The following is a 25,817-nucleotide window of genomic DNA, read 5'->3' as shown; positions in this document are numbered from 1 at the left end:
AGTGCCGGTGGCCTCTTGTGGATCAAAAGCCAATGCTTGGCCACCCATCATGTTGCCATGGTCTGTTTGGGCTACATGTTCACCACATTTCTGAAAATCATAGTAAACATCTGTTGAATTTGGTATCGAGATTTAAATATAAGAAAAACTGAGATAGTGCAAAGCACTGTGACTGTGACTTGGTTTCACTGTTTGAAAAATAAAGCTGAACATGCTCACTAAGGGTCTTTGGGCTGAACTAGTGTATTTTGTGGTATCCTGTGGCTTGAAGGTGAGTACTGTAGTTTATGTAGCTCTGCTGACTGACTGGTTTGGGATTCTTGTATTCCCTTAGGTACAACATTGATCCTGGCTTGTACTGTCCATTTTTCTCTCTTGGGGCATGCATGGAAGGTTTGAACTCTTTGTTCAGTCAGCTCCTTGGAATCTCCCTCTATGCTGAACAGACAAAGAGAGGAGAGATTTGGTCTGAAGATGTTCGAAAGTTGGTAAGCATTCTTGGTTCCAGCATCTGAAACCAAAGGGCAGATAAACAAGATAGTGTGTTGCTGTGAGCCATGAATCAAACTTTTTTTTTAAAGTTCCTTGGGTACCTATCAGAGCACAAACTAGTTGCCTAATTTTAGTTGAAGTTAGACCTCAAGAGCTTTATCATCTCTTGAAGTGCCTTTTGGATGGTTGGTGTTTTATGGCCTTAATACTATATCTGTGTCAAGGAGTCCTGAATCAGAAACAGTTTCTCTGTTTGGAGATTATTGTTGCACCTTTCTGAATGAGCCCTGTTAGTTTATTTAGTTTCAATTTGTAGATTACTAGAATGCCTTGGGTGTGCGTCCTAGCAGTCATGTGTCTTTGCCTCATTTTTTTGACTATGTATGTCATCTTTACTTTGAGATTGATTTTTTACATCTTTTATTTTTCTGCCCTCTTTTTGGGGGAGGGTTGAAATAAAAACTTGGGCAATAACTTACTCAGCAGGTTCCCAAGTTTTTCTGTTGTCTTCCCTACATTTATTCACTGCCAGATCTCTACTCTTCTACCGCCAGCCTCCAGCAAGAGATGCTGTTCTTTATATAGTGTGGGCCAGTTTATAATTACTCCTTACTCTTTCTATTTTTATTTCCATGGTAAATGAGCTGCTGTTTGCCATTTGGGGGCTACAGACAGTGGTTTTTTAACACGGACAGTACTTTTAATACTAATCTGTGACTAGTTGGTTTTGGGTGAAATGCAGAAATGTCTGTAGTTTGAGAGAGAAGCTGTGAATTTTGTATATATATATATTTTCAATTAAAATTATGAACAGATTTTACATCAGTTATTCTCAATTCGTTTGTCATTTATTCATTATAGATCTTGCGATTTGAATATTATGTCTTCAATTTACATGTAATCAGTGCTTTCACTGTGGAAATTATATTCCTTTTTTCTTCAGGCTGTTGTTCATGAAACTGAAGGTTTACTAGGATACATCTATTGTGACTTCTTCCAGCGACCCGATAAACCACATCAGGTAACATTTATGATCTGACTTCAGCTTGGGTTTTATATACGTAATAACTGTAGCTTTAGTGCCGTTTGCATTCAATGTAAATTTAGTAAAACTTGCCTCATTTTAAAACAAACTGAAACAGGGTAAGTCTGTAACTTCATGTGCGGGTTTAGGTAAAATATTTTTTTAGAGTAACATTTCGTTTTAAAAAACATCACCCAGTAGACTGAAGTCAGACTCTGTGGTAACAGGCACTATGGAATGTCATAGAACTCTGTTTAGAGAAATAGTAGATATTGAAGCACTTATTTTCTGGCCTACTGTTTACAAGTAGAAACAATCTGACATTTACACTCTCTAGTTTTTGCACTCAACTAGTTTTTATTCTAAATTCTTAAAACTCTAAATGGTTCTGTTGTGGCTCACTCACTGCCTAGTGGCAGTAGATTTGCAATAGGATGCAGTACAGGAGACACTTCACTCAGTAGAAGCATCTGCAAATTACCACCTTTAGTGAGGTGATGAATGGACAAACTTTACATTAGTTTAATATAGAACTCTGATTGCTAGTATTTCACAATATACTAGGAGTGCTGTGTGGTATATTTGATAAAGAAGTTACTGCTGGAGGCTGAGGAGAGAACTTAATCTGTATGTTATGGATGTGACACATCAGTAAATTTCTTGGCACTAGTGATATCTCTTAGAAAATTTTAGCAGTTTTGATAATTCTAAAACATAAAGAAATAATTCTATTTTCTAAGAGCAAGACAGTCTTTTCTTTATGGAATCAAGTAATTTCCTTATGAATTCGAAGCATATAGTAACGGTGAAGAAACAATGCTGCTATTGAACAACACTGTTAATGATCACTGAATTCTACTTGTGTAACTTGAGTATATGTTCAGATTTGATTAACAGTTTAATTTAATCATGTTTTAGTATCATTGATATAATGACATTGGTTGTCCATATTTGCTTTTACCTTGAAAAGGATTGTCACTTTACAGTTCGAGGAGGCAGGCTAAAGGAAAATGGAGAGTACCAACTACCTGTAGTTGTTCTTATGCTGAGCCTTCCCAAATCAGCAAGAGGTACACCAACACTACTAAGTCCTGGCATGATGGAGAATCTCTTCCATGAAATGGGACATGCTATGCATTCTATGCTGGGAAGAACTCGGTACCAGCATGTCACTGGTAAGGAAGTTATAATAGTGATATTTTTGTTTTAGTCGACTGTTTAGTTTCCAGAAGAAAGGAGTAGATTAAAAAATAAACAGAGCAAAACAAAAGAAGAAAAAGAGTATGAATCAAAAACGGTTGAGTCATGTTAATAGTTCTATATCCTTCATGATTTGAGAACACAGTATCAGATCTCCAGATATTATGTAAAACTCAACCAAACAGCACTTGAATATTCTTTTTTCTAATAATAATTAGGCATTTTTATCTCTTGTTTATGTACTGTTGATCTTTATTCTATTGGGGGTATCCACTCTTGCAAGTTTCTCTTATGTGGAGTTTATAATCATTGGAATAGTTGGTGGCTGGGAAATAGGTTGTACCTAGTGTAAAACCACAATGAATCCTGGGTTGGAAATTAGTTAGGAAAATGAATGAAGGAAATTTAGTGGATTAGATCTTGCAAAGAGTAGTGAGTGTGTTGGCTGGCAGGTCTCTGGCTTCTATAACCTTCTGCAGTTGTGGCAAACAGGTCAAAGACCTGTGCTGACTAAGGCTTCTTGGCATGCTACTTTTTTTACCTGTGGACAGCTTGGTATATTCTTTTCTACAACAGTGTGCTGGAAATCTCAAGTGCAGCAGAGATTTACTTATTACAAAAAAACCCCAACTAAACAGATGAGATTGTAACTTCCTTGTCTAAAGAATTTTTTTTAATATGTTTTACTATTTTTACATTATTCTAGTGATTCAAAGGGGTGTCATGGCACAGTTAATGTTTTATCAATAGATACCTTTGCACCAGGGGCAAAATATTCTTTTTTAAGTCTTCCATTTAAAATTAAAATTGACTGAGCTGTTTATAAGTATGTCAGTACAGGACATTGTTAAAACAGATGAACACTGCATAACTCCTTCAGTATAAGCTCTGTATAGTCCTAGGGACAGCTAAGGGCTCTCCCCCACTCCTTCCACTCATATACCCTTGTTCATCTTGAGCTACAGGAATACTTATATGCCCAAAATAGCTGCTTTGGTGGGAGTTCTCCTCTTGTTCTGAATCATGTGTGTCTGCATGTCAAACTCTTGGAGGGGCAGGAAATGGCTAATTTTGAGGCTCAGACTTTCCAGAAGTGCCTGGGTATGGTTTCTGTGTTGCCTTAGCTCCAGGCAATCCCCCATCCCAGAGGATTTCACTCTAGATCTAGCATTGCAAAAGCAGCACTGGAGGCTGGAGGTCAGTGGCATTGTTTCAGCAGAGAATCTTTTTTTTATGGATTTGGAATGTGTAACAATCAAAGGGTCCGTCCCAGGGATGTCTGTTAGGGGCTGTCTGCTCTCATGGAACACTAGGGTGGTAAAGTATGGAAACAAGATGACTACAGGCTAGTGTGAGAACTAAAAATTTTACATTCTAGTTGAGGTGAGCTGAGTATTTGACATCTTTCCTGCTCTCTCTTGCCTTACTTTCCTGTAATTCAGAACTACACACTGCAGATCATGCATTTTCAGAATACAAGGGTAATTTTTGCTATGAAATGGATTTTTCAGCATTGGTGGAGAAACAGAATCACAGTTTTATGTGTCAGTGCAGAACTGCACATAAGTAATGTGTCTGTGAAGGGGTCCAATGTGATTTGAAATTGCACGAGAGCTATATCTAACAGCAGTAAGTGTTAGAATGGTAAAGGTACTGCTGAAACCTCATGCAATGTTTGGGCATGGCTTTGTGTGTCTAGTCTGAAGTTGAATTCCAACTGCAGCAGGTACAGAGAAGATAATAATGGCTCAGAGAGAATATAGTTTCTCAATTTAGTAGGTAAGAACCAGTGTGAAAAAGGTTATTTATACCGAAGAGCAGTATCAGTCTGAATCATTGAGTATAAACAAATTATAAATTAAGATTAAAAATTAGAGACAGGTTTTTAGAAGCCAAAGGAGTGATTTTAAAAGCTAGTGTCCAAAACATAATAAAAACACACTGGAATTTAAGACGAATTCTGAATGTTGACATTGTGTCTGGCAGACAGGGATAGAGGTGATGACCCACTATGAAATCAACAACTTTTACATTGCTAACTTTAATATAGAAATTAGAAATTCAGCTTTGATTTGGCCATGTGTTACACTTTTTAATAACTTCCATTGGGTGAGATGCTGATAAAGATTAGAATAAATAAGGTTTTTGGGAAAGTGCTTTTTGAAAATGCTAACAGCTAAGATGTTACCTCATTGCACTTACATAGAACATGTCTGCAATCTGCAGGAGTGTTCCTTGAATGAATGACTTGGTATTATAAAGTGAGGTTAATATAAAGCATAAGTAAGCTCAGCAAACAGATGGAAGCTAAAAATTGTAACTGTGAATGGGATTAAGGCAGAGTTTTATTTACATTGTAGTTTAATTTAGGTTTAGGACACTTAAAAGATTTGGTGTTTCATGTAGGGCCAGTTTGGCTACAGTCTGGTTTAGTTTAAAAAGGGTGTGATCCGGAGCTTTATAAGGTGCCTCACCCAGCTGTTCAAATATTTTGTTTTACTTTGTGATTTATAGTAAAATGTGTAGCATCATAATGAAGCTTTTCTGGCAGTATGTACAATAATGGAAATAAAATATTGACTTAATAAATGAAAGAACATTAAAGTTCACCAAAAGTCCAAACTGAAAGTTGCAAAACCTTTTGGGAAGAGTTAACTATTTGTGTTAATGGAAATAGCAAATGCTAATGTGTGCAATTATTCTACCTCTAGGAACCAGATGTCCTACTGATTTTGCTGAAGTTCCCTCAATTCTGATGGAGTATTTTGCAAATGACTATCGAGTGGTTAACCAGTTTGCAAGGCATTATAAAACAGGACAGGTAGGAAAAAGTAGTATGTAAAATATTGAAAATAGGAATACGTGTATTTAGGAAAATAATAATATTTACATGTGTCATTTATTGATAATATTTAAAGTAGAGATAAACAATGGATAAAATTACTTTAGTATTACAATTCCAGTTATTCAGAAAAAAATGTTAATATTGTCATAGCAAAAAAGATAAATGTAGTCTGTGGAAGAATACTAGATTCTTATATCCAAGGTTCCAATTACATATTTAAAACTTAAGCCTTCTTTTCCTACAAAGTGTAGTAGGTGAATAGCTTCTGAGGGAAGGAGTTGTTTGGAATGCTTTAATATAATTACAGGTAAGTTATGACAAAAATAGGATTTGTCATTTAACTCTCTTGAAGTCTGTCTTAAAGCTCAGGTAGCAAATCATGGGCGTAAATGGAAATGATCTGCAGTGTTTCAAAATTTCCATATTTAGCACAGTGTAGGGCAGTGATTGAAGTATTTTGTGATGAAAAACATACTGCTCTATTTAGCATTATATTAGGATTAGTTAGATTCTGTCAGTCATGAATTTCTGCATAAAACTCTGGTGCCTTTTTTGCATCAAGTTATTTTTTATCCGTCTGTTGCAAGGATGTGCTTTCTGTGGGGTATTTGGAAAACAGTGCTCTTTGGAACAAGGTGACTTTTAGTGGTTGCTTTAAGACATGGCAATAGAAAATGGTTTCTGTTTGTACAGACATTTCAAAAATTCCTCAGTTGTGTAGTATTACACTTAATTGGAGCTTTTTATCCAATACTAAGCATTGAGTATATTTCAGTATTATGGAAGTAGAATTATGTTTGCTTCCATTGAACAGTTAGGAAAATATGTTGCTTAAGTTCTATTTTAATAGATACTATCTGAGAAATTTGCTCTGTAATTTTTTTTTTTTTTTTTTTTTTTTTTTTTGCAACGGAGCAGTCGTTTCTGCAGAATTGATTGCACTAAGAAAAGTCTCTTTGAAGCCTGGGAGTTAAACAAACTCTGTTCAGGGGTGCTGATCATTTATCTATTTGAGTCCACATACAGAAATATGGCTTTCTAATGTTCTCTATAAAGTTCATGTAGTGTTTAAACAGCATGAAGTTAATCTGATTGCGTATGAGTTCAGAGAATGAGCTTCACTAAAACATCTGAAAGAGATTCGTGGAACATTATTTATGGCTTTGTATTTTCAAAATGACTTAACAAATCTAAACCATGTCTAGTTTCTGTGCAAAAGCTAAGAACCAGATGCTGTGTCCCATTTGGCATTTCCATAAACTTCTTCTGTTTATTGGTGGTGAAATCTTCCCCTTTCAGAGACCAATTGAGAGAGGTTTGATGTAGAAATCCAGTCTTGAAAAGGGCAAGAATGGATTATGCTGAAAGATGAGAAGAGCCTGAAACTGTTCTGTGTCTCTTGAGGCTTTAGATGGCTTCCTTTTAATTGCTTTTTTAAAAAATTAGGATGGATTTTTAAGCCATTATCCAACATACATAAATCTGCTTTTGCTTATGTTGGTTCATCTAAGCTGATTTTAAGAATCTGGTATTGGATTTCTGTGTCTGTCATTTAAATACAAATAGATTGAAGTAATCTCTTCTGTTTTGTATATGCCATGAAGTACTTTGAGTTGAAAATCTCATCTCTCTTACATTTTCAATTGCACAAAGATCTTTTTGGGGCTTATTTTCTCTGCTTGTTCCCTGATTAATTTTTCTGTTTTGCAAATAGGAAATTCAATCTTTTTTGTTGTTGTTGTTTCTCCAGTTTTTTATTTATTTGAAAGAAAAATGAGTCCACTTTACTCCTTTTCAAGGGGTAGTAAGGAAGGTGGACAAAAAAGTTAAAATGTGAAAATTGTGAAACCATTTTATCCAGATGTTGTTCCATATAAGAACTTCAATTAAGTTTCTTATTAATTAAGAGACTGAGCTTTTCTGTGCTAGAAGGACCTTTTCTGCAACAACTACACCAACATAGCTCTGCTGAATATTGTCAGAAGGAGAGCTTTCTACTGACCCCGTTTGTGTCAGAGGCAATGCAGATAATCTGACAAAGCATCCTTCTTTTGGCATTGCTGCATTTACACTCTAGTTTTTGCATGCAGACTTCAGGTGGTGTGATTTTTAATATTCCTACTGAACATAATTGCATCAGAAAAACTTGTCAGCATAGTCTCAGCTTATGTTTGCCATTGCTATAAAAGTCAGTTGTAGAAGAACTCATCCTAGAGGATCTGCACTTAGGATCAGTGCTTATGCTTGTGGGAACAGAAGGGGAAAGAGGTGTTTTGATTATTAAAAAATGTGAGTTGTTGAAAACTGTATTTCACTAGCATTGCAGAAAAAAAATTGATGGGCAGACCTTCAAAGATGAGAATGCATTTAGATGTAGATCATGAGGATCTGGTCCAAAATATCTTGAAGTTTATAGAAAGCTTGTCTCTGCCTTCTGTCCATTTGAAAGGTTGTGCTGTTGAATACTGAGGAGTAACAAAGCTTGCAAGCTCTTCTGTCAAAAGAGCAAGTCTTTTGAACTTAGTTGGAAAGGCTGGCCAGTACAAATCTGTTTGTTTCAAAAAAATAGCAAGCCTAGTTTTCCTTTCATCTGAAAGATGACTCAAACCAAAAAATCCTTGAGATAAAACAAATGAATAGAGAGGACTGTGGTAATTAGTTAATAAAGCTGAATTAGTCATGTAAGCTCATGAAGTCAAGCCATACCAAAATGAGGGCATTACAGTGCTTAAGCGGACAATCTGATGCATGGGTGCCATTCTGTATCACTGTGATTGTTTGTTTAATTTCATTTGTAAAGTGCACAGATATGTGGTAGGTCTGAGCTAAATAATTTTAAGCTTATGTGTCTTTGGAGGCTCTCTTGAACAAAGGCCACTGTTTGAGCTGTTCAAATTTGAACTGAGTTCATTTTTCACAGAGATGAAATTACAAAGACATTATTGTATTAGCATGATTACAAGAATAAGCCCACGAATAGTAAACAGTTGTAATGTGTTGCAGTTACTACACAACAGTAAGGAGTTAAGCATGCTTTGGGACACAGGGAATTCTGTTCTTTTAGCCACCACAAAAAACATGCTGAAAAATTAATTCCAAGATCTTAAAGTTACTTAATGGAGAAGAATGGAAAAGTGGACCTCAAAGTAAAACATGTAGTGTTTAAATTTAAAAAATTGAATGGTTATGCAATTTGACACAGTTTTAGCCAAAGCTCTGTGAAGTCTTTCTTTTAGAAGGAAGATGACAGTTTCATTCTGGTTTTATTGGAGAGCTCATCTTTCAGGAGAAGTAAAGGAAGAATGCTGATGCCTTTTTTTTAATTCTCTCAGCTGCTTACTAAGGGGCTGTGTGGAATTGTAATGGACCAAGGAGGAATAATTTCTATTGCCTGAAACAGTACATGTTCCAGTTCAAGACCTCAGCATATCTGTGTGCATGACATTCACAGAAACATACCTTGGAGTGGAGTCATGATCTTTGAAAAACCCTCTGGAGCCAAATTTTGCTTTCCTGAAATCTTAAGTATTAAGATCCCAAAGGTGTTTTGGGAAAAATAAGTGATTTCTTTATCAATTTGAATTCTTTCAATCTAATCTAATTTTGGCAGTGTTTTTCTGGTGCCAAATTCTGCTTGGCATGTGAATTATGATCACAACACGATCTTTGAGCCAGTAGTAGCATTGATAGATTTTTTAAAAAGGCATAAATGTTTTTTTCTCCTTTGCCTTTTTGTCAACAGATGTAGCCGTAAGAATGACTTGTACTTTCTTGTTGATTTTAATCTGCTCAAATAGTATAGAGCTACCTCTTCAATGCACAGTGGATTGACATTGTTTGGCATTCATATGGCTACAAAAAAAGTTAACAGAATTTTCTTGGAGTCTCTTGGTAAAATTACCTATATTTTACTTGATGTCTAGAACTTCCTCTTGCCATCATTTAATATAGATGAAATATAAAGTTGAAATACCATTATGTTGAAAGAGTTGGTTTGACCTTACTGGTAGGAGGGCTCTTGACTTTAAATATTAACTTTGTAAAATATACATATTTGCTGTTGCTAAGCTTTTAGTTGTTCAGGTCTTTTAACACTGACAAATTACAGTTTAAGAATTCCCGTTCAGTTTTCTCACACTTTGCTGTATCCAACAAATGGATGCCCCTAGAAGAAATAATTTTTGTTTAATTCCATGTTGTGCTACTTCATTAGGAAAAGAAAGCCTCCCAAAAGCTGCCAAAATTTGCTGATAGGTTTTGTGCTTAACAAATTCCAAATTCTATAGGTTTCCTTGTTGAAACCGTGTTGCTGCAAACCTGGATGTACTTTAGTTCCAAGATGAGAGGGCACTGAAGGGTGTGCCTTACTTGTGTAGGAGGATGAGACAGAGACATTCATAGAACAAGGAGAGTAATTGTCCAACCAAAATACTTTAACCAATTGTAACTTTTTTTCTGCTTTACTTTCTCTCTTATTAAATGCTATGGTTCTATACCATGCTTGACCTAGCTAACTTTTGACTTGGAGAAGAGGTTGCAAGCCTTAGCAAGTACTGCATAAAGCAGCTGTGCAACCAGAGAACTTTTCTTACCTGCTTGAGCTTTGAGGTTCTAGAATTAATTGATAACATTTTCTTCACTTATGTGTAACTTCTCTAGAGCTGGGTTTTTATTCTGTGAACATTGTTTGTCTTGAAGTCATATCATTTGCAGGGAATCTAAACATATGGCTCTGCTGCATCTGTAGACTTTCTTGGATTATTTTTTGAATGCTTCAACACACTAGAAAAGCATAGGAGGAATTTTAGAGTCAAGTTTAATATCTACCATCTCTATTACATTGTACAACTTGTAGTACCTCTCTTAATGTTTTAGTAATAATGCAGTTTTTTAAGCATATTTAGTTTGTTTGGTTAAGGAAGCGGCTAGCAAAAAAAAAAGAAAAACATCTATTGAAAATCTTCACAAAGTGGTGGAAGAAGTGTAAGGTCAAGCATTCATAGATATTCTTAAAAATCTGGCATTAAAAAGTCTTTGGATGTACTTGCAGACATCTGGATGGAAAGTCGGAAAGTTTGCTTATTGACTTGAAAAGTGTTCCTGACTTTCAGTATGTGGTGGCATGGATAATTTTATTGCCGTAGATGTGGAATAAATTCAACTTTGTAAAAAATTTCAAAGGGTGGATATTTACTGTTCAGTACAACTAAATATTTTTATGTGGGTTAGGGTAGAAGGTCTGATGCTGTCTCAGTTGAAGTTATAAAAACCCGGTATTACTAAGCTCAGTATTATGAGTTATATGATGTGGGAGGGCTTTAATTGCCCCAATCTGTTCTTTATGTCTAAAAATAGTAATAACATTTTTAACAGGCATATAAGGGAATATGGAATCAGTTATAGAGAAACAAACAGATTTCACACAGTGATTTCTCTTTTGCTATGTGGATTAGTGCTAATATCTTAATTGGCCATTTAATGCATAGCTCAGCAAATACTTCCTTCCTCAATGCAAAGCACTTCAAATGTATTTTAATACCACCAGGGGTTTTTTTGTATCTTCGGCCTCTTCTAGTAATTAGCTGTTTAAATACTATTTACAAATATACAATAAGTCTAAATTTGATCTGTTGTTTTTTTTTTATTCAAGCCACTACCAAAAAACATGGTGTCAAGACTATGTGAGTCCAAAAAGGTGTGTGCTGCAGCTGATATGCAACTCCAGGTATGTTTTTTGCATTCTAGTTTCTACTCTTTATTCAGAACTCGCAAAACTTGTTCATATGATTTGACCAAATTTTTTATTTTAATGTAGATGTGTTATCTAAGTATATGCAAATTAATTAAAATTAATTCATTTTTATATTAGTTGTCATGTTTGTTTTTCTGAACATATTCTGTGTTGTCTGCTTAAACCTAAATGCTGATATCTGTAGGAAAATATCGTGAAAACCAGAGGTTTTGAAAATGGTTGGATTATCAGAATTCCCAAATGTGGTTTAAGATTGAATTCTTGAATTAATGGAGTAATTCAAGGAGAACTTGCAGTAGAGGAAGTATTGTGTACCTTGGATCATTAAAATTTAGTAGGACTGCGAGATACAGGCTACCATAGTAAAATCAAGCCAGCAGGTTTATTTACTAGAAAGTGATTTGAGCTCCTTGTCTTCTGTAGCTCCTGATGAAAGTGGCCACTTGTCATATCAAAATGGCTGGCTGAGCTGTAAGGATGTAAGACTTCTCTCTCACAGTGTTAGGAGAAGTAACTAAATTCATAAACCTTTATTTTCTGTGGGTAGGTATGACTGATCAGTCATTTCTGTAAACAATCAGTGATACTGTTCTTCAAAGAAAGTAAAGGAAATTAGTCTTCTATCTAAAATGGTATTTGATCCTTTTCAATCCTGCAACAGCAGTTCTTGGATATGTACAGTAGCATTAGCATCCAGCCAAGTTTTTTTACAGTGAGCATTTGGCTGCATTTAGTGTGCTACAAGTTTTTGCTGTGTGATTTTTGTGATTTTGTTTTCTTCTTTGTTTTGCCTTAAGCCAAAACATATAGTTTTTCCTTTTACAATTAACCTGGTGTTTAGGTGAGATAACTCTGCTAGTACCTTAGTAAAGGTTAGTTACTGAGATGTGGAAAGAAACAAATTTACAGATCTTTGGAATTTTTCCATTTTTTCCCATGGGTGCCTAATCATTGACTGGTGCTGGCAATGATGCAGTGATTAAGCAGGCTGCTTGCCCTCAAATTACTCTTCTGTAACTAAAGTTCAACCAGTTTCAACCTGTGCCAAATGACCACAATGCCACACTGAATAATATTATTCATTTCCTACTTTCAGCACTGTGTTTTTGGAGATTCCAGATATAAAACCTGCAGAAATGTGCACTCATTTCAGAGAGACAGATTGGCAGAGCTGTTCTGTTTAATAATTCAGAAAAAAATATCCCAGAGAAGTTAAGTACATGGCAAATATAAAGCTAATATATTTCTTTGCAGAACTGCATATTGTTACTAATGCAGATTAAAAAGCAAAATATATTTTAGTCTTCAGATGCCGAAGTATATATGTGCTGCTAGTTGTATGCCTGAAAAAACTGTGAATAAAGGTTCTAATACTGTTCCTCCAGACTTTGCAAAGACTGTATTCTATAATGATGGCTAGATGCTATGTTAGCTGTATTTGACCTTTAAAAGAAGAAAAAATGCTGACAAATATTCCAGCAGTGTGTAAAACGCCTGGAGGTTCTTCTGTGGTCTGTTCAGAAAATAAGTCTATTGGCATGTGAAAGTAAGAAATATTGCTGCTTTTTCATAACTATAATACCTCTGAATTTTCTTTTAGGTCATGTAATCAGTTACTCAGAAGGAAAGATAGGAGAGTCCATACATCTTCTCCTAAGGCTTTTGACAGGCAGATTGAATCCCAGAGTCTTTCAGTCAGTAGTAACTTCACTGGAAAATGCCTAAGTGTTTGCATATTAATACTATTAAGCAGACAAGGAGCTAGAAAGAACTGGAATCAAGTGAAATTAATAAATACCAATGTAAGTGCGAAGTAGAGAGGCAGTATGAAAATAAATAACTATTTGATGGCGTTTTTATATTTTTAGGTCTTTTGAGAAATGTGAGAAATTTTCCTGAAATTAGAAATCATCTTCTATCTACTGCTTGATATTAAGTATTAGCTTGCCCCTCAGCAGTATCACCTAAAATCCTGTGGTCCTGTGATGTGTTTCCCTTTCCCATTTCAAAGGCCTGTGTAAACACACAGAACTGTAGTTTGTAGATGGAAATGCATATGGGTATAAAGTTCATCCAAGTTTATTTTCAGGGATGGTTTTTTTAGCCGTGCTGTCCAGGTGGCCTGGCTCATAGCTTTCTTCCCACACTTCACATGTGGCAGGATCAAGGGAGAGCTTATAGCTGCCTTCAGTGACTCATTTCCCTATCACCACATTGTTCTTCAGGCAGAACGTTTCCCTACTTCCTTGCTGTGAGTTGAGCTTTTGCTCTGCCTCCTTGACCACAAACTACTCGACTCCAAATTTCACTTTAGAGAAGGTCCACTGCAGTGCAGATGCAGTTCCTCCATCTCATGAGGAACACTGAAGAGCAACTGCAGACTGGCCCTAGCAAAGATGGGAGATAGAAAAAAGAGGATTAAGGCTGTGCTGATGCTGGACACTAAAGTCTATTGTCAGATGCTGAAGTTACTCATGTTTGATTTGAGTTTTTTAGAGAGGGGAAGTTGGTCTGAAATGACTCCTGCAGAGTTACAAAGGTCTAGGGTGACAGGAGAAAGTGTGCTTTCTAGGACTGTTACATCAGGTAATTTTCAGGTCTGTTCATGATACTTACTGTGGGTCATACTCTCAGTCACCCTTGCTACCATAAATGCTGTAGCTTTTGTTAAACTGTGTAAAAAAAAATGATTGGGATTCTGGTGACTAGGAATGCAAAGCCATTGTAAAGCCTCTTTCTTTTCTTAGATAAATAAGAGTAAAAAAATATTGCAGTTTTTGCAGGGTTGTGTAGGTTTCTCATTATATTATTAGTCTGAACAGATGCTTGCTGCCTATTCTGGGTTTGTAGATGATCAGTGTTGAGTGTTTACATGTCTTGTTCAGTGTTGCTACCTGGGACACAAAACTTGCAATGTCATTAATGGATGATTGTGCAAGTTGAGTCTTACTGACCTCTCTTCTCCTCATTAGCCATGTAAGAAGCAAGCAGGAAATCTAGGAGTAGCTCCTGCAAGTCATGGCTTATTCACCCCCCTACTTAGAACCCTCAGTTTTTCGTGGAAAAAAAATCAATGTGCACATTTGTTATTTGTCAAGAGAACACTGTCAAAGCGTTTATCAGAATCCTGTGTGTTAGAAGACAGTCTATTCAAACAGAAAGAATCTGCTCCTTTAGAAACAGTCACAATTTTGATGAAAATACATGTTGTATCCAGAACAAATAAAAAGATGCTGAATTCTGATAAACTACTAAAGACTTCAGAATGATTTGTACTAAAATTTCATAATAAAGAATCTTTTCTGAGGTTCAGGGGGTTATGTTATTTAGATGACGTAAAACATCCAAACAACCTTTTCTCCATAAAATTTCGTGGTTATAGGTCCTGGAACAGTGTATTTATGTCACTGGGGATGGTATTGCACCCTGGGAGTGTGACTGGGCCTGAATCTCTAGCCAAATTATTTGCTTCATTGCTTGCTCAGAAGCTTCTTGAGGCTCCTTATTGTCAATTTTCCCACGAAGTGTGCCTACCACAGAATGACCTGACCTGAACTCTTCCCTTAAACATCTGGATCCATCAAACTTCTCAAAAATATCTTGTGTTGCACAACAGTGGATGTCCTCTTTTTCTGTCTTTCCTGCACTTCCACAGATTAGGAAATTTTCGTATTAAAAAAAAGGCTGCGGTCATTTTCAGTGATGGCACACACAGAGCCTTGGCACTGTCTTCTGTCCATGCCTGTTTCATGTTGCTGTGCCAGATAACTCTGCTTTGCTGTCTTTGCTTGGAAAATCTTTTTAATGGTGCTGCTCTCCAAACACCTCAGTAATTTGGACATGGAAAAATTGCTTATGGAGTAGCTCTTACTTCCGGCAAAGTACCAACCCAATGCAGTGTGCTTTGAGCTAAGCTTACACTTAGCAATTTATTGCTCTGATGGTGAGAGCTAAAATAAAGGAAAAATCTGCCTTAGTACTACACTGTTGCAGGGCTCTAGCAGAAACTCAGTAGCATCAGCAGCTCTGTGCAATGGACATGGTGCTTTTAGGTCAAAGGTTGGACTTGATAAACTTGGAGGTCTTTTCCAACCTCAATGATCCTGTAATTCTTATGTTCACTGCCTAAGCCATAACTTGTCCCTGCAGGGGTGAGGTGTTCTCATGGCTGTATGTACATGTCTTGAAGTAGCTTATTTTGCAGTGTCCACTTAAATAACTTTAAAATAACTTAAATAAATTTAAAATAGGATTTTTAATAAATCCATTTGAAAATAATTTTTTTGAAGAGGGGAATTGCTGGAGCGCCTTAGGGACAGATCTTAATTTATTTAAAAATGCAGACAATTTAGTACTGCCAGTGTGCTAAGTGACCTAAACATAGATTTATTATAGGGTCATGATGGTGGTGGTTTGTGTACTCCAAAAACCTGTTTCTCTCCTTATATGTTATACAAATAATAGAAGATTTTCAAACCATATATATTTAAACTATTCCCTCTCCCTAGTCCATCTCTCATTCTTTGTGTCTTTTTTGGTTTTCATATGCCAATAACATGTGCCAAAGACAAATGTATTTTCTCTCTTCAGGTATTTTATGCTGTCTTGGACCAAATCTACCACGGTAAACACCCTCTAAAAAAGTCAACCACAGAAATTTTAAAGGAAACTCAGGAGAGAGTTTATGGGTTGCCATATGTACCCAATACAGTGAGTAGCAACAGAGTAACTGTATAAATTGCACCTTTTCTTTGATAGCATATTAGTACCCCTCCCTCTCCCAGACCCTTACCCTGCACACTCATATGCTTATTGCTGTTTTGTTATATTGAAAGAGTTTTCTCTTTCACTCACTTTATTCAGAGAGTATGGTGTTGGAAATATTCAGCCAAAAATCAAAATTTAATTAATGTACTTGTTTCTGTATAGGTATAGTCTTGTAATGATGAACTTCATTACTTTGCCTTTATTTTCTTATTAAGGAAGGCACCAGAAACAATATATTGGAAAGAGGGTTTATTTGAGCTTTTCAAAGGCTGCTTATGAAAGGCAGCAAAACACTGTGCTGCTCATTGGTGTTTGTATACTGTCAGCATGAGAGAAAGTGTGGAGCAGGAATTGGAAGTGTTTTTCTCACTGTATTCCTGTGACCTTTGTCATGTCATTTATCCTTTCACATGTTATCTGAGAGTGCAAAACCCTTGAGTTCTACAGAGCTATGTAATTTTGATCTTTATCACAGCATGCATTTGTTCTGTACTTCATCTGACAGCCAAAGGTACAGTTTGCTTAGACAATAGTCATGGGATTTCCTGGTCTGTGTGAAGCTGAATTGCCCCCTGGAGCCTGGCCCCCCAGTCACTGTTTGACACTGTGTCAGAATACCCAAATCCTTTTTTCTGCTTCTTGGAAAATGTACTTTTCTCCTTAACAAAATGTGTTTTTCCTTCTCAGAGAAGGGTGTTGGGAGATCCATTTCCTCATCAAAACCGTACTGCCACTGCTCACACCTCCAAAAGAGTGTAACATCTTGTAGTGAGGCTATGATCATTATGAAGTGGGACAGCAAGTTTTGGCCTGGAACTCTATCCCAGCAAAATGTACTGTGAACTTCTGAATTGTCAGAAAGTCTATGTTCACATTTGTTGAATGTAGAATTAGTGTCAAGAACTGTAAGACAGTTTAGATTTCAGTAAAACATAGTGAAAAATTGCATTAGAATAACATTAGTACTATGTAGGGTAATTAACGTCTGTAATTTGTCTTGCTGTCATTTGCTGTTCTTTCTTCCAAACTGAAGATACGTTTGCTGTTTAATTTATAGTCCAGATATAAAAATAAAAGCCTTGAAAGTAAAGGTTGGGGATTTTGATTGAAGAGAATATATTTCTTCCTTTCATTTGATTTCACAGCTAGACACTGAAATACAGTAGTAGGGACTAGCTATTATTTTTGTCTGTTATTTGGCTAGGTACATATAGAGGTGGCAGAGAAAACAGAATGTTTTGATTATTTGAATTTTATCTGTTCTCTAAACAATTAGATTCAGTTATGTATTGCTAAGTCAGGCTTCTGTATCTTAAGTTAATGGTGTTGGGTAAGAGTAATTCTTCCTTAGTGAAGATCTTCACTGCATTAATGTGATTTTTCTGTAGCAGCATTGTCTGTCAGGGCTGCAAACATCCGTTATTATCTCTTCCTGATGAACCCTAATTCTCTTTTACTGCTCTTGACAGGCAAGTAAACTTACTAAGTATCCTCTGAATGTACTTGGTTGGGCTTCAGTCTTATTGTGCATACTTATATTCTGAAGTAGAGCCCCAGCATTTGTCTTCAGCAGATGAATTTCTGTCATTCTCAGGCACAGCTCAGATAATAGGACAATTTGCATGTGTCTTTTTGTTACAGTGCTTTCAAAATGAGGCATATAAACTACACCTAGTAAGTAAATGCTGCTGCACCTATGGGGCAAGGTAAACGTAAGCATCATGTGTTATATGCCAACAGTAGGAGGGATAGTGCAAAAGAAGTTCTGTTGAGGGACAGTGCAAAATAAGTCCTGTTGAGGTCTGTATTTGCCATTCAAGCAGGTTTTGCAGGCACTGGGGCAGCAGGCATTGCACACAGTAGTGTTTGCGTTGGCTGTGTTGATGCGGATGGGTGCAGTGCTGGTGCCACATGCAAGGCAGAAAGGCAGTCAGATGGAAGCACAGAGAAACAGCACCCCACTAGACTTTGTTTGTCTGAATAATGCAAATCTCAATTTCTGGCTGGCCATTGCTTATCTGTTCAAAAGTATACAGAGTTTACTGCTGGCTGCTGGAGGATGAAATTCCACTGGGATTTCATTGCTCTGTTACTGAATCCAGAAGCTGATGACTGCCAGGCAGGGAGCAAGGAAATGTATCTGCCTGTTTTTGTAGTGTCTGGCAGTTTTGTTGCCAGAGGAAGTTAGTGTTACTGAGTTTGAAAAATGAATAGCAATTTTGCACAGGTTGGATTCTTGAGTTCTTGTGATACCTTTAAAAAGCAACCAGTCTTCCTTTTGATTCTTCTAAGAAAGCAAGATAAACAGAGTAATACTGACCATGCGTTTTCCAGCCATTTCCTCCTGAGGATGTGGTGTCAAAATCTCTGCGCTGTGGGTAATTCAGTACTCTGCTTTTGCTCCAAACTTTTCTTCAAATCGTAGCTTATGTCTTATCTCTTGTGAAGTCAGTTTTCATTTATTATGGCCTGCCTTGCAGTTGATGATACTGTCTGCTTTTAGAGTGTCTCCCCTGGTCTCCCTTACCTTTGTCCACAGGATGCCCAGAGAGGCTTTTGAGCATGTATCAGGTGACCCTTTGATCAATCTGAGACGTGATCAAAGTTTCTCCCCATAATCTGTTGCTTACTCCCCTCATGTCCCCCAAGTTCAGACTTGAAAACTACTTTCCTTTGAGAGAGTCATCAAAACTTAATGATATGCCATTGCTAGTCTTTCGCCAAGCATAATAATTCGTATCTCCTGCTGGGGGCTTGGGTCAGTATTGTAACAAAAAATGACACACAGGGTAAATAGACTCCGCAATGATAGTGGAGTTTGCAGCCTCCTGCAGTTACAGGAAAGAGCTCTCAATAATGAAGTGGTTGTACAATAAACACCAGCTGCCCAGATCATCATACCCGTATTTTCTTTGTGAAATAGTTTGAGTTATTGATTCTTATTTTCAGAAAATTATTATAGACTTATATATTAATTGTCTGTCCATTATAGTAACCTTTTCTAATCTGGAATTTTGGTGGGAGATGCTGGTTTGACTTGTGACTGTGAGGAAAAACGGTTTTGAAGAGTGAGGCATAGTGAATCTGCGTTCTTTTTTAGATCATTGCCAAGTAGTCTCTCTTGCATTTTTAAAAATTACGTGGTCTTCCAGTTGGCTTTTCTTCCAGAAACAGCTGAATTTCTTGTGTGATACTTGAGTACAAAGTGCGATGATGGAATTAACCCACACACATCATTATAATTACATTTGATAGGAGGCAACATGTTGGTATGTAGGCTGTCTTTGATATTTTTTGGAACACTGAATAATTTGCTATGTGCCTTTTTGTTTTAGCGTATTAAAAATACATATTACTTCAGAAGGACTACCTTTACTGATGCCATAAAATGGGCATCGGGTTACAGGTTTAATTATGGTTATATAGTTTTGTCCAGGATGCAAGTTTCTTTGGCAGCATGGTCTGTGGCTGCTGGTGTTTGGAGAGACCAAAACACCTGTGAGACCAAAAATATTAGCCAGCCAAGTTTGCCAGCAGAAGACAAGGCAGGTATTGTGAGAGATACCCTAGAGCAAAGACATGTATGAAAATGGTGTATCACCAATGTGATTGTTAGTCTGTCTTCTTCCTGCAGCTGGGGGGACTCTGCCCAGACAGGGATCCTGACCTTGGAAGGCTCCACCTAGGTCCTTGTCTTAACTTGCTGTGGTTGTGTCTGTCATGTTCCTGACAAAGAAAATCAATGGATGAGATGCAACCTAACATTTAGAGTGCTTGCTCAGGGAGGCTGTGAGGCGCTGCAGGAAGATGTGGCTTGCCATGGGTGCTGAAAACCCAAGTTTTCCTTTAACAGGGAACATGCAGAGGCATCTGGGTGTTTGGTCAGCTGAAGAGGAGTTGGTGTCAATAGACAGAACTGGCTTCTCTACAGAGAGAAAATAATTTCTGCATCACACAGGGTCGCCATGAGCCAAAGCCTCTTTTTTTGTTGTTGTTGTTGAAGAAAACCCATGTGCAAGGGAGTACAGTTTTAACAGGCTTATTCCTGAGCCTACTGAGGGCTGGCTGGCAGTTTGGGTGAAACATCTCGGTATAGAATCTGCCGTCTGGATCCTTGTGGCATCTGTTGTCTTAGGATTTCTTGTTAGGTTTTTGGAGTGACTTCTAATGTGCAGTTATAAATAACTGTTTCTGTATAAAATTTCATGTGAATATCAGTAATGCATATAAAAAGAATAAATAGTCAGACTGAGCAAGCAATGAGGCAGCTGGCTTAAAGTAAATAAGTGATAACCCTTAACCTCTGATGGTAAAAGTGGTTTTGAATTCTGAAAACTTTACTCAAGTGGTGAACATAAATCTTAAAATTATTGGTAAAGGAAGGCTAAGTAGTGGCTGCCTATTAAATTTTAAATTGTAATTTCACTTCATACTTATTTTATTTAAAACCTTCAAAAATTTATTTGAGATTTATTGAACTAAACTATGATGTAACCTTAGAACCTAAGCAAAACTGAAAGCTAGCTTAAAGGAAATGTAAAAAAGCCAGCTAAATGGTAGAATGGGTGCTACTGGCAAAGAGCTTTAAAAAAACCAATTCTGGGTGGCAGATGAGGGAATAAAATTTATGGTGCTAATCAGTAAGATGCTAAAAAGAATTCAGTGAGAGAAAGAGCCTGTACATCTGAATATCTGAGAAAGGGAGGTTATTAGAAAAGTAAAAGCCATATAAAAGTGTGAAGAACGGAGTACAGGGTAAGTTCTAAAGAGCCAGAAGTAAAACTGTGGAAGTTTCAAGCAGCTTAGAAACCAAACCCAGCAATAACGATTAAAAACAATGCAACAGAAAGAGGAAAGCTGCCAGATATTTGTTGGAACTGGAACATAGCTAAGTATGATGATTCAAAAGACATTATGTAGTTATTCAAGAGACTGAACCAAGGATACAAACCATCCTGATACAAAAAAGATTTGGCAGTAAAGGACCAAGTCCTTTAAAACTTTATTAAGATAAAAAAAAGAAATCATTTTATGACTAGAGATAATTACTAAAATAATGCAATAATTCAGAACAAAAAAGGCTAGAAATGCTGAGTTGCAAAGTAGGTTGCAAAGCAAAGAGAAGGTAATAAAATTCCATAATTACTGAAGAAGCAAGAGGAGAGTGGGTGAAAGAACAACAATAAATGTCAAAGACAGCAGTGATATTCTATTCTGCCTCAGCATTTTTTGAAAAATAAGTGATTTTTGATTAAGTAAGTAATACATGTAATTTTTGAGATGGATTGAAACAGTACTGAGATTAGGGAATACAAGAGAATAAATTAGATTTAGTCTGATTGTCAGAATATTTAAGCTTGTCAAAACAGTCGGTGACTTGGAGGAATTATCACTCACAAACTCAGGAAAAAGTGGTGTTATCATGATAGCTGATCTTATGAAGGGAGAAGAACTTGGGAACTGTAGACTAATTGTTCAGATTTTGTCACTCAAGGAGGAGTAGAAGCAATTATTAAGCAGCTCATAGGTACCTTGAGAATAATCAAGTGAGCAAAATAACCCCAGTTTTGTGAAGAACTGCCTAAGATGAAAAAAATCCGCTTTCTTCTTAAGATATTGATTGGTCTTGGAAACTGGAAGTAAGTAATTGATAGCATAACTCTATGCTTAGCAAGCTTTCTGACACTTGCAAATCGTAATTGTACAACCAAACTGTAGATTTGTGACTGAGTCAACGCACAGAAAACATAACTGACAAAGCAGGTGAATGCTTAGTTTCAGACAGGGACATTTTAAGTGGACATCACCAGGAATCTGTCCAGAAATTACTGCATTCTATGGTTTTGTTAATGATTTAGGTGATAAATTATTTATAGAAACTCCTTCAGTTGGCAAATGTTGCAGAAATTTTAAAAAACAGATTTTAAATTATCCAAGGAATTTGGATCACTGTGGTGTAAGTCAGGCAAATGGTGCAGAAGGCCAGCTTGGCTGATCAGGAAAATCCTGTTTGAGCTCAGGAGGAAAAAGAAACAGTATGGTCTCTTGAAGCAAGGTCTGGCTTTGCAGGAAGAGTACAGAGCTGTGATTTGTTTATCACAGAATAACAGAATGGTTTAGGTTGGAAGGGACCTTAAAGATCACCCAGTTCCAACCCCCCTACTGTGGACAAGGACAGTTTTTACTAGACCAAGTTGCTCAAGGTCCCTTCCAAACCTTACCTCAAACACTCCAGGGCACCCACAACTTCTCTGGGCAGCCTGTTCCAGAGTCCAGCATCTTTCAGAGTAAAAAATTTCATCCTAATATCTAATCTATACCTGCCCTCTTTCAATGTAAAGGCATTTCCCCTTGCCCTATCACTACAGGCTCTTAATAAAAGTCCTTCTCCAGCTCTCTTGCAGGCCCTTGTAGGTACTCTAAGGTCTCCCTGGAACCTTCTCTTCTCCGGGTTGACCAACCCCATTTCTCTCAGCCTTTATGCAGGGAGAAGACACAAATTGCCAAAGCTCAATTAGAGTTGAAACTGGCCAGTGTTGCTTCAGATAACAAAAAGGGCTTTTTAAAGAATGTTAGTAGAAAGATGAGGTTTCAAGAAAATTTTGGGCTTATACTTGTTGAAGATGGTCATCTGACTAATAGGATGAAGAAAAAGCAGAGTGATTCAATGCATTGTTTTCCCTCAGTCTTTAATGCTAGTAATAGACCTTGGGCGTCCAGTTCCCAGAGGACCATGAGTGCAGGACCAGTGATTTCCCATTGGTGTACACTGAATGTTCACAGGTCTCAGGGCCTGGTGGGATTCATTGCAGAGTTCTGAAGGAGCCAGTGGATGTCATGGCAGGACCCTTCTCAATCATTTACCAAAGGATAGTTTGCACTGGGAAAACAATTTAAGTAATAAGGATTTAAAGAACAATAAATGCCCAAAGAGTATGCTTTTATACGTGGGATGCTGAAAAGGAAATTATCTGTGGTTTTTTAAATATATTTTAATATTTGGTTTGGGGGAGTTAGCAGTAGTAGTATTGTGTCCAGTAGGTATCTACCTCTTAAAAAAATCTAGCGAAAATGAAAGAATTACAGAGAAGCAGTTTTGGAAAGATACTAGGTTTTGAACCATGAGCTATGAGGAAAGTTAAGGAAATTGAGCTTTTGGCTAGCAAAGAGAAAATTATATGAGCACACGAGTGGTATTGAAAACCTTTATGAAAAAATTATTTGGAATTGAAGCTGTGATTATTTGTTTCTTATTAATGAGCAAGTAGAGGGGGAAGATGATATAATTGATAGCAAATGTGATTATGGTTAGTATCTAATCTTTTAAAGTATTGTTAATTTTTTCCCTTGTTTGTTGAAGAGGGAAGCAGACACCCAGTATGTCTTGCATCTCTCTTATAGGCAGTTTTAAAGAAACCACTGTTGTAGATCACAGAGACATAAGTTTCATAGTAAAGCCAAGAACCTTCATAGAGTATGGCTTTTCCACTTTTTCTCCCTCTTCATTTACTTGAGAGGTCCTGATGTTGCTCATATTCCACTTTTTTGAGTGTTTTGAAGAGAGATGAAGTCATATGTTATTACTCAAACTCTTGAAGTTTGTGTATCCCCTTCAAGGTAATTTTTTACCTTGCCATGTTGGAAACTAAAGTTGTTTATGCAGAGTGCAAGTCCCTGGATTAGTTTTCATATGAGCCTTCTTAAAAGTATACTGTAAAATCAAATTGAAGTGTCTGAGTCTGAGGAAAAGATTAATAAAGGAGGGCACAGTGAACTCTGGGGAAGTAATAGTTCTGTAAATAATTAATAGCTAAAAGCAGTTTCAAAAAGATTGGTGCCCTGCTGAGGTCAGTATTAAAGTAGATGCTGGGACTTTCAAAAGCTCTTAAAGTCACCTTTCAAGGTTTGTTTAGGTTTCTGTCTTTGTGGAGTTGAGTTCATTTTATGATAAAGAAAATGCTGATAGCAAATACTGTTAAGATTTGTTTTCCAGTGGTAACATGACACCATTCACTGGGCAACTATCTACAGCACTAGAGTGTTTACAGCTGTCCTAAGATATGAAGCACTTTTAAGGAAATTCTTTTTCCAAGTGCTAGCCCCATGAAGCTCGAACGTACTTTAGTGATGGTATTTACCATATTTACCATGTGGTAGAGCATTTTAAGGAACAGTGCAGGAAGTAGTTGCATACGTCTCCTGTTAACATTTTGAATATATTTAGATATATCTTACATATATATGAAAAAACAGATAGCTTCATCTAGTTTGCTATAGTTCAGTTTTTCATGGCTCACAAATCCTTTTCCCCCCTGGGATTGCAGTACTGGAGTTATATTTGACTGTGATAGATACAACTGAATACATCATTGCCATAAACACAGCCTAGAGAGTCTGAAATGAAATTCTCTTCAAATGCAGCAGGAGACTGTCCTTTCTATGAAAAGTCAAAACAGAAAAGAACAAGACAGAGGAAATATTAGCACCCTTGCTTCACAGAAGGTGGCTGAGGGGGGGTGAATGTAATTTTTTAAGTTCACAATGCACTTGTGCCAGATTAAGGATTAGAATCATAATCCCTCAAATCCATCCCTTAATCTAGAACGGCTCTAGCAAAAGATAGTAAATAAATGGTACTGTAAAAAGGTGGTGATTTCATCTTCCAGTGTTGGTTCAGGTAATTTAGTTGGTTAAGTTGTACTTGCAAATATATTTTGCAGTTGCCACACACCTTAAGATATTTTTCAGTTTTTGTAAGGGCTTATCTTAAGCAGCATTCATGATGTTTATTTTAAAATAATAGGTCAATACTTAAAATCAGGTTTAATTGTAAAAGTAATTTTAAAAATTTGAGCTTCTGTGCAAGTCTGTACCCAGAGGAAACAGTGGTGATCTGATTCTACTTATGAATTTAAATCTTAGGCAATAATAGAAATTATTAATTGTAATTGAAGAGGGGGTATTGCATGTGTGTCTACCTGTGTAGAATTACATGGTATGACATGAAGGATTTGTTTGAAAATTGTATGTTTGCAAATTCTGTATATTTTACTTTAAAGACTAGTTACAATGTTTACGAGTAACACTGTCTCTTAATTTGTCCAAATAAGATCACTTAAAGGACACAATAAGGAATCAATTTTTATATCTCTGTGTCTTTTAAAGATTGTGAAGCAATGGAAATCATACATACAGATTTTTGATGTCAGTATTCTTTATTATCTCCCACATCCCCCTTCCCTCAGTCCCTTTCTGGGGAGAAGACAATATAGAGTAAATAGTTCTAAATTATTTTGCTATAAGCAGCTCAAATTCATGAATAGTTTATAAATAAAAATGAAATATTTTTCTTTAAGCAATTCAAAGACCATATGGTACATATCTGAAATCACCTAAGTGGTTAATTGCATGTTAAATTCCTTTCCTCTTCCTAAGTGTAAACAACTGCAAAAATATTTACATTCCCTGCCTTGCTAGATTTATTTATCATTTTATAATAAAAACATGGAAGTGTTATAAATTGAAATCTTAAACTCTTGCTTGACTCGCTTTCTGAAATGTCATCGGTGTCTCTGGTTTGGTTTACTTTGTGTTCTCTCCATTCCTAACACAGAAATGCACAGCCCTGGAAAACTGAAGAGTATTGATACTAAGTGAGTTAGAGGCACAGCACGAGATGAGGTTTCTTGAAATTAGTTTTCTGTTATTTTAAGCAAGATTAGAAACTGCAGGAAAGA

General features: G+C 36.6%; 1 protein-coding gene across 1 annotated transcript in view; it reads left to right on the top strand.

Annotated features, from left to right (window-relative positions):
* The window catches only part of MIPEP (mitochondrial intermediate peptidase), a 68,427-nt gene that overhangs the window by 29,240 nt on the left and 13,370 nt on the right, over nucleotides 1-25,817 (top strand). Inside the window, exons 11-16 of the mRNA XM_032099435.1 lie at nucleotides 335-488; nucleotides 1,436-1,513; nucleotides 2,487-2,691; nucleotides 5,428-5,537; nucleotides 11,212-11,286; nucleotides 15,904-16,023. Coding sequence (XP_031955326.1) covers nucleotides 335-488; nucleotides 1,436-1,513; nucleotides 2,487-2,691; nucleotides 5,428-5,537; nucleotides 11,212-11,286; nucleotides 15,904-16,023 — 742 coding nt within the window. The remainder of the gene's footprint in view (nucleotides 1-334; nucleotides 489-1,435; nucleotides 1,514-2,486; nucleotides 2,692-5,427; nucleotides 5,538-11,211; nucleotides 11,287-15,903; nucleotides 16,024-25,817) is intronic.

This window comes from Corvus moneduloides, chromosome 2, assembly GCF_009650955.1.
Source record: "Corvus moneduloides isolate bCorMon1 chromosome 2, bCorMon1.pri, whole genome shotgun sequence".
Taxonomy (NCBI): domain Eukaryota; kingdom Metazoa; phylum Chordata; class Aves; order Passeriformes; family Corvidae; genus Corvus; species Corvus moneduloides.
This window is presented reverse-complemented; position numbering and strand designations above follow the sequence as displayed.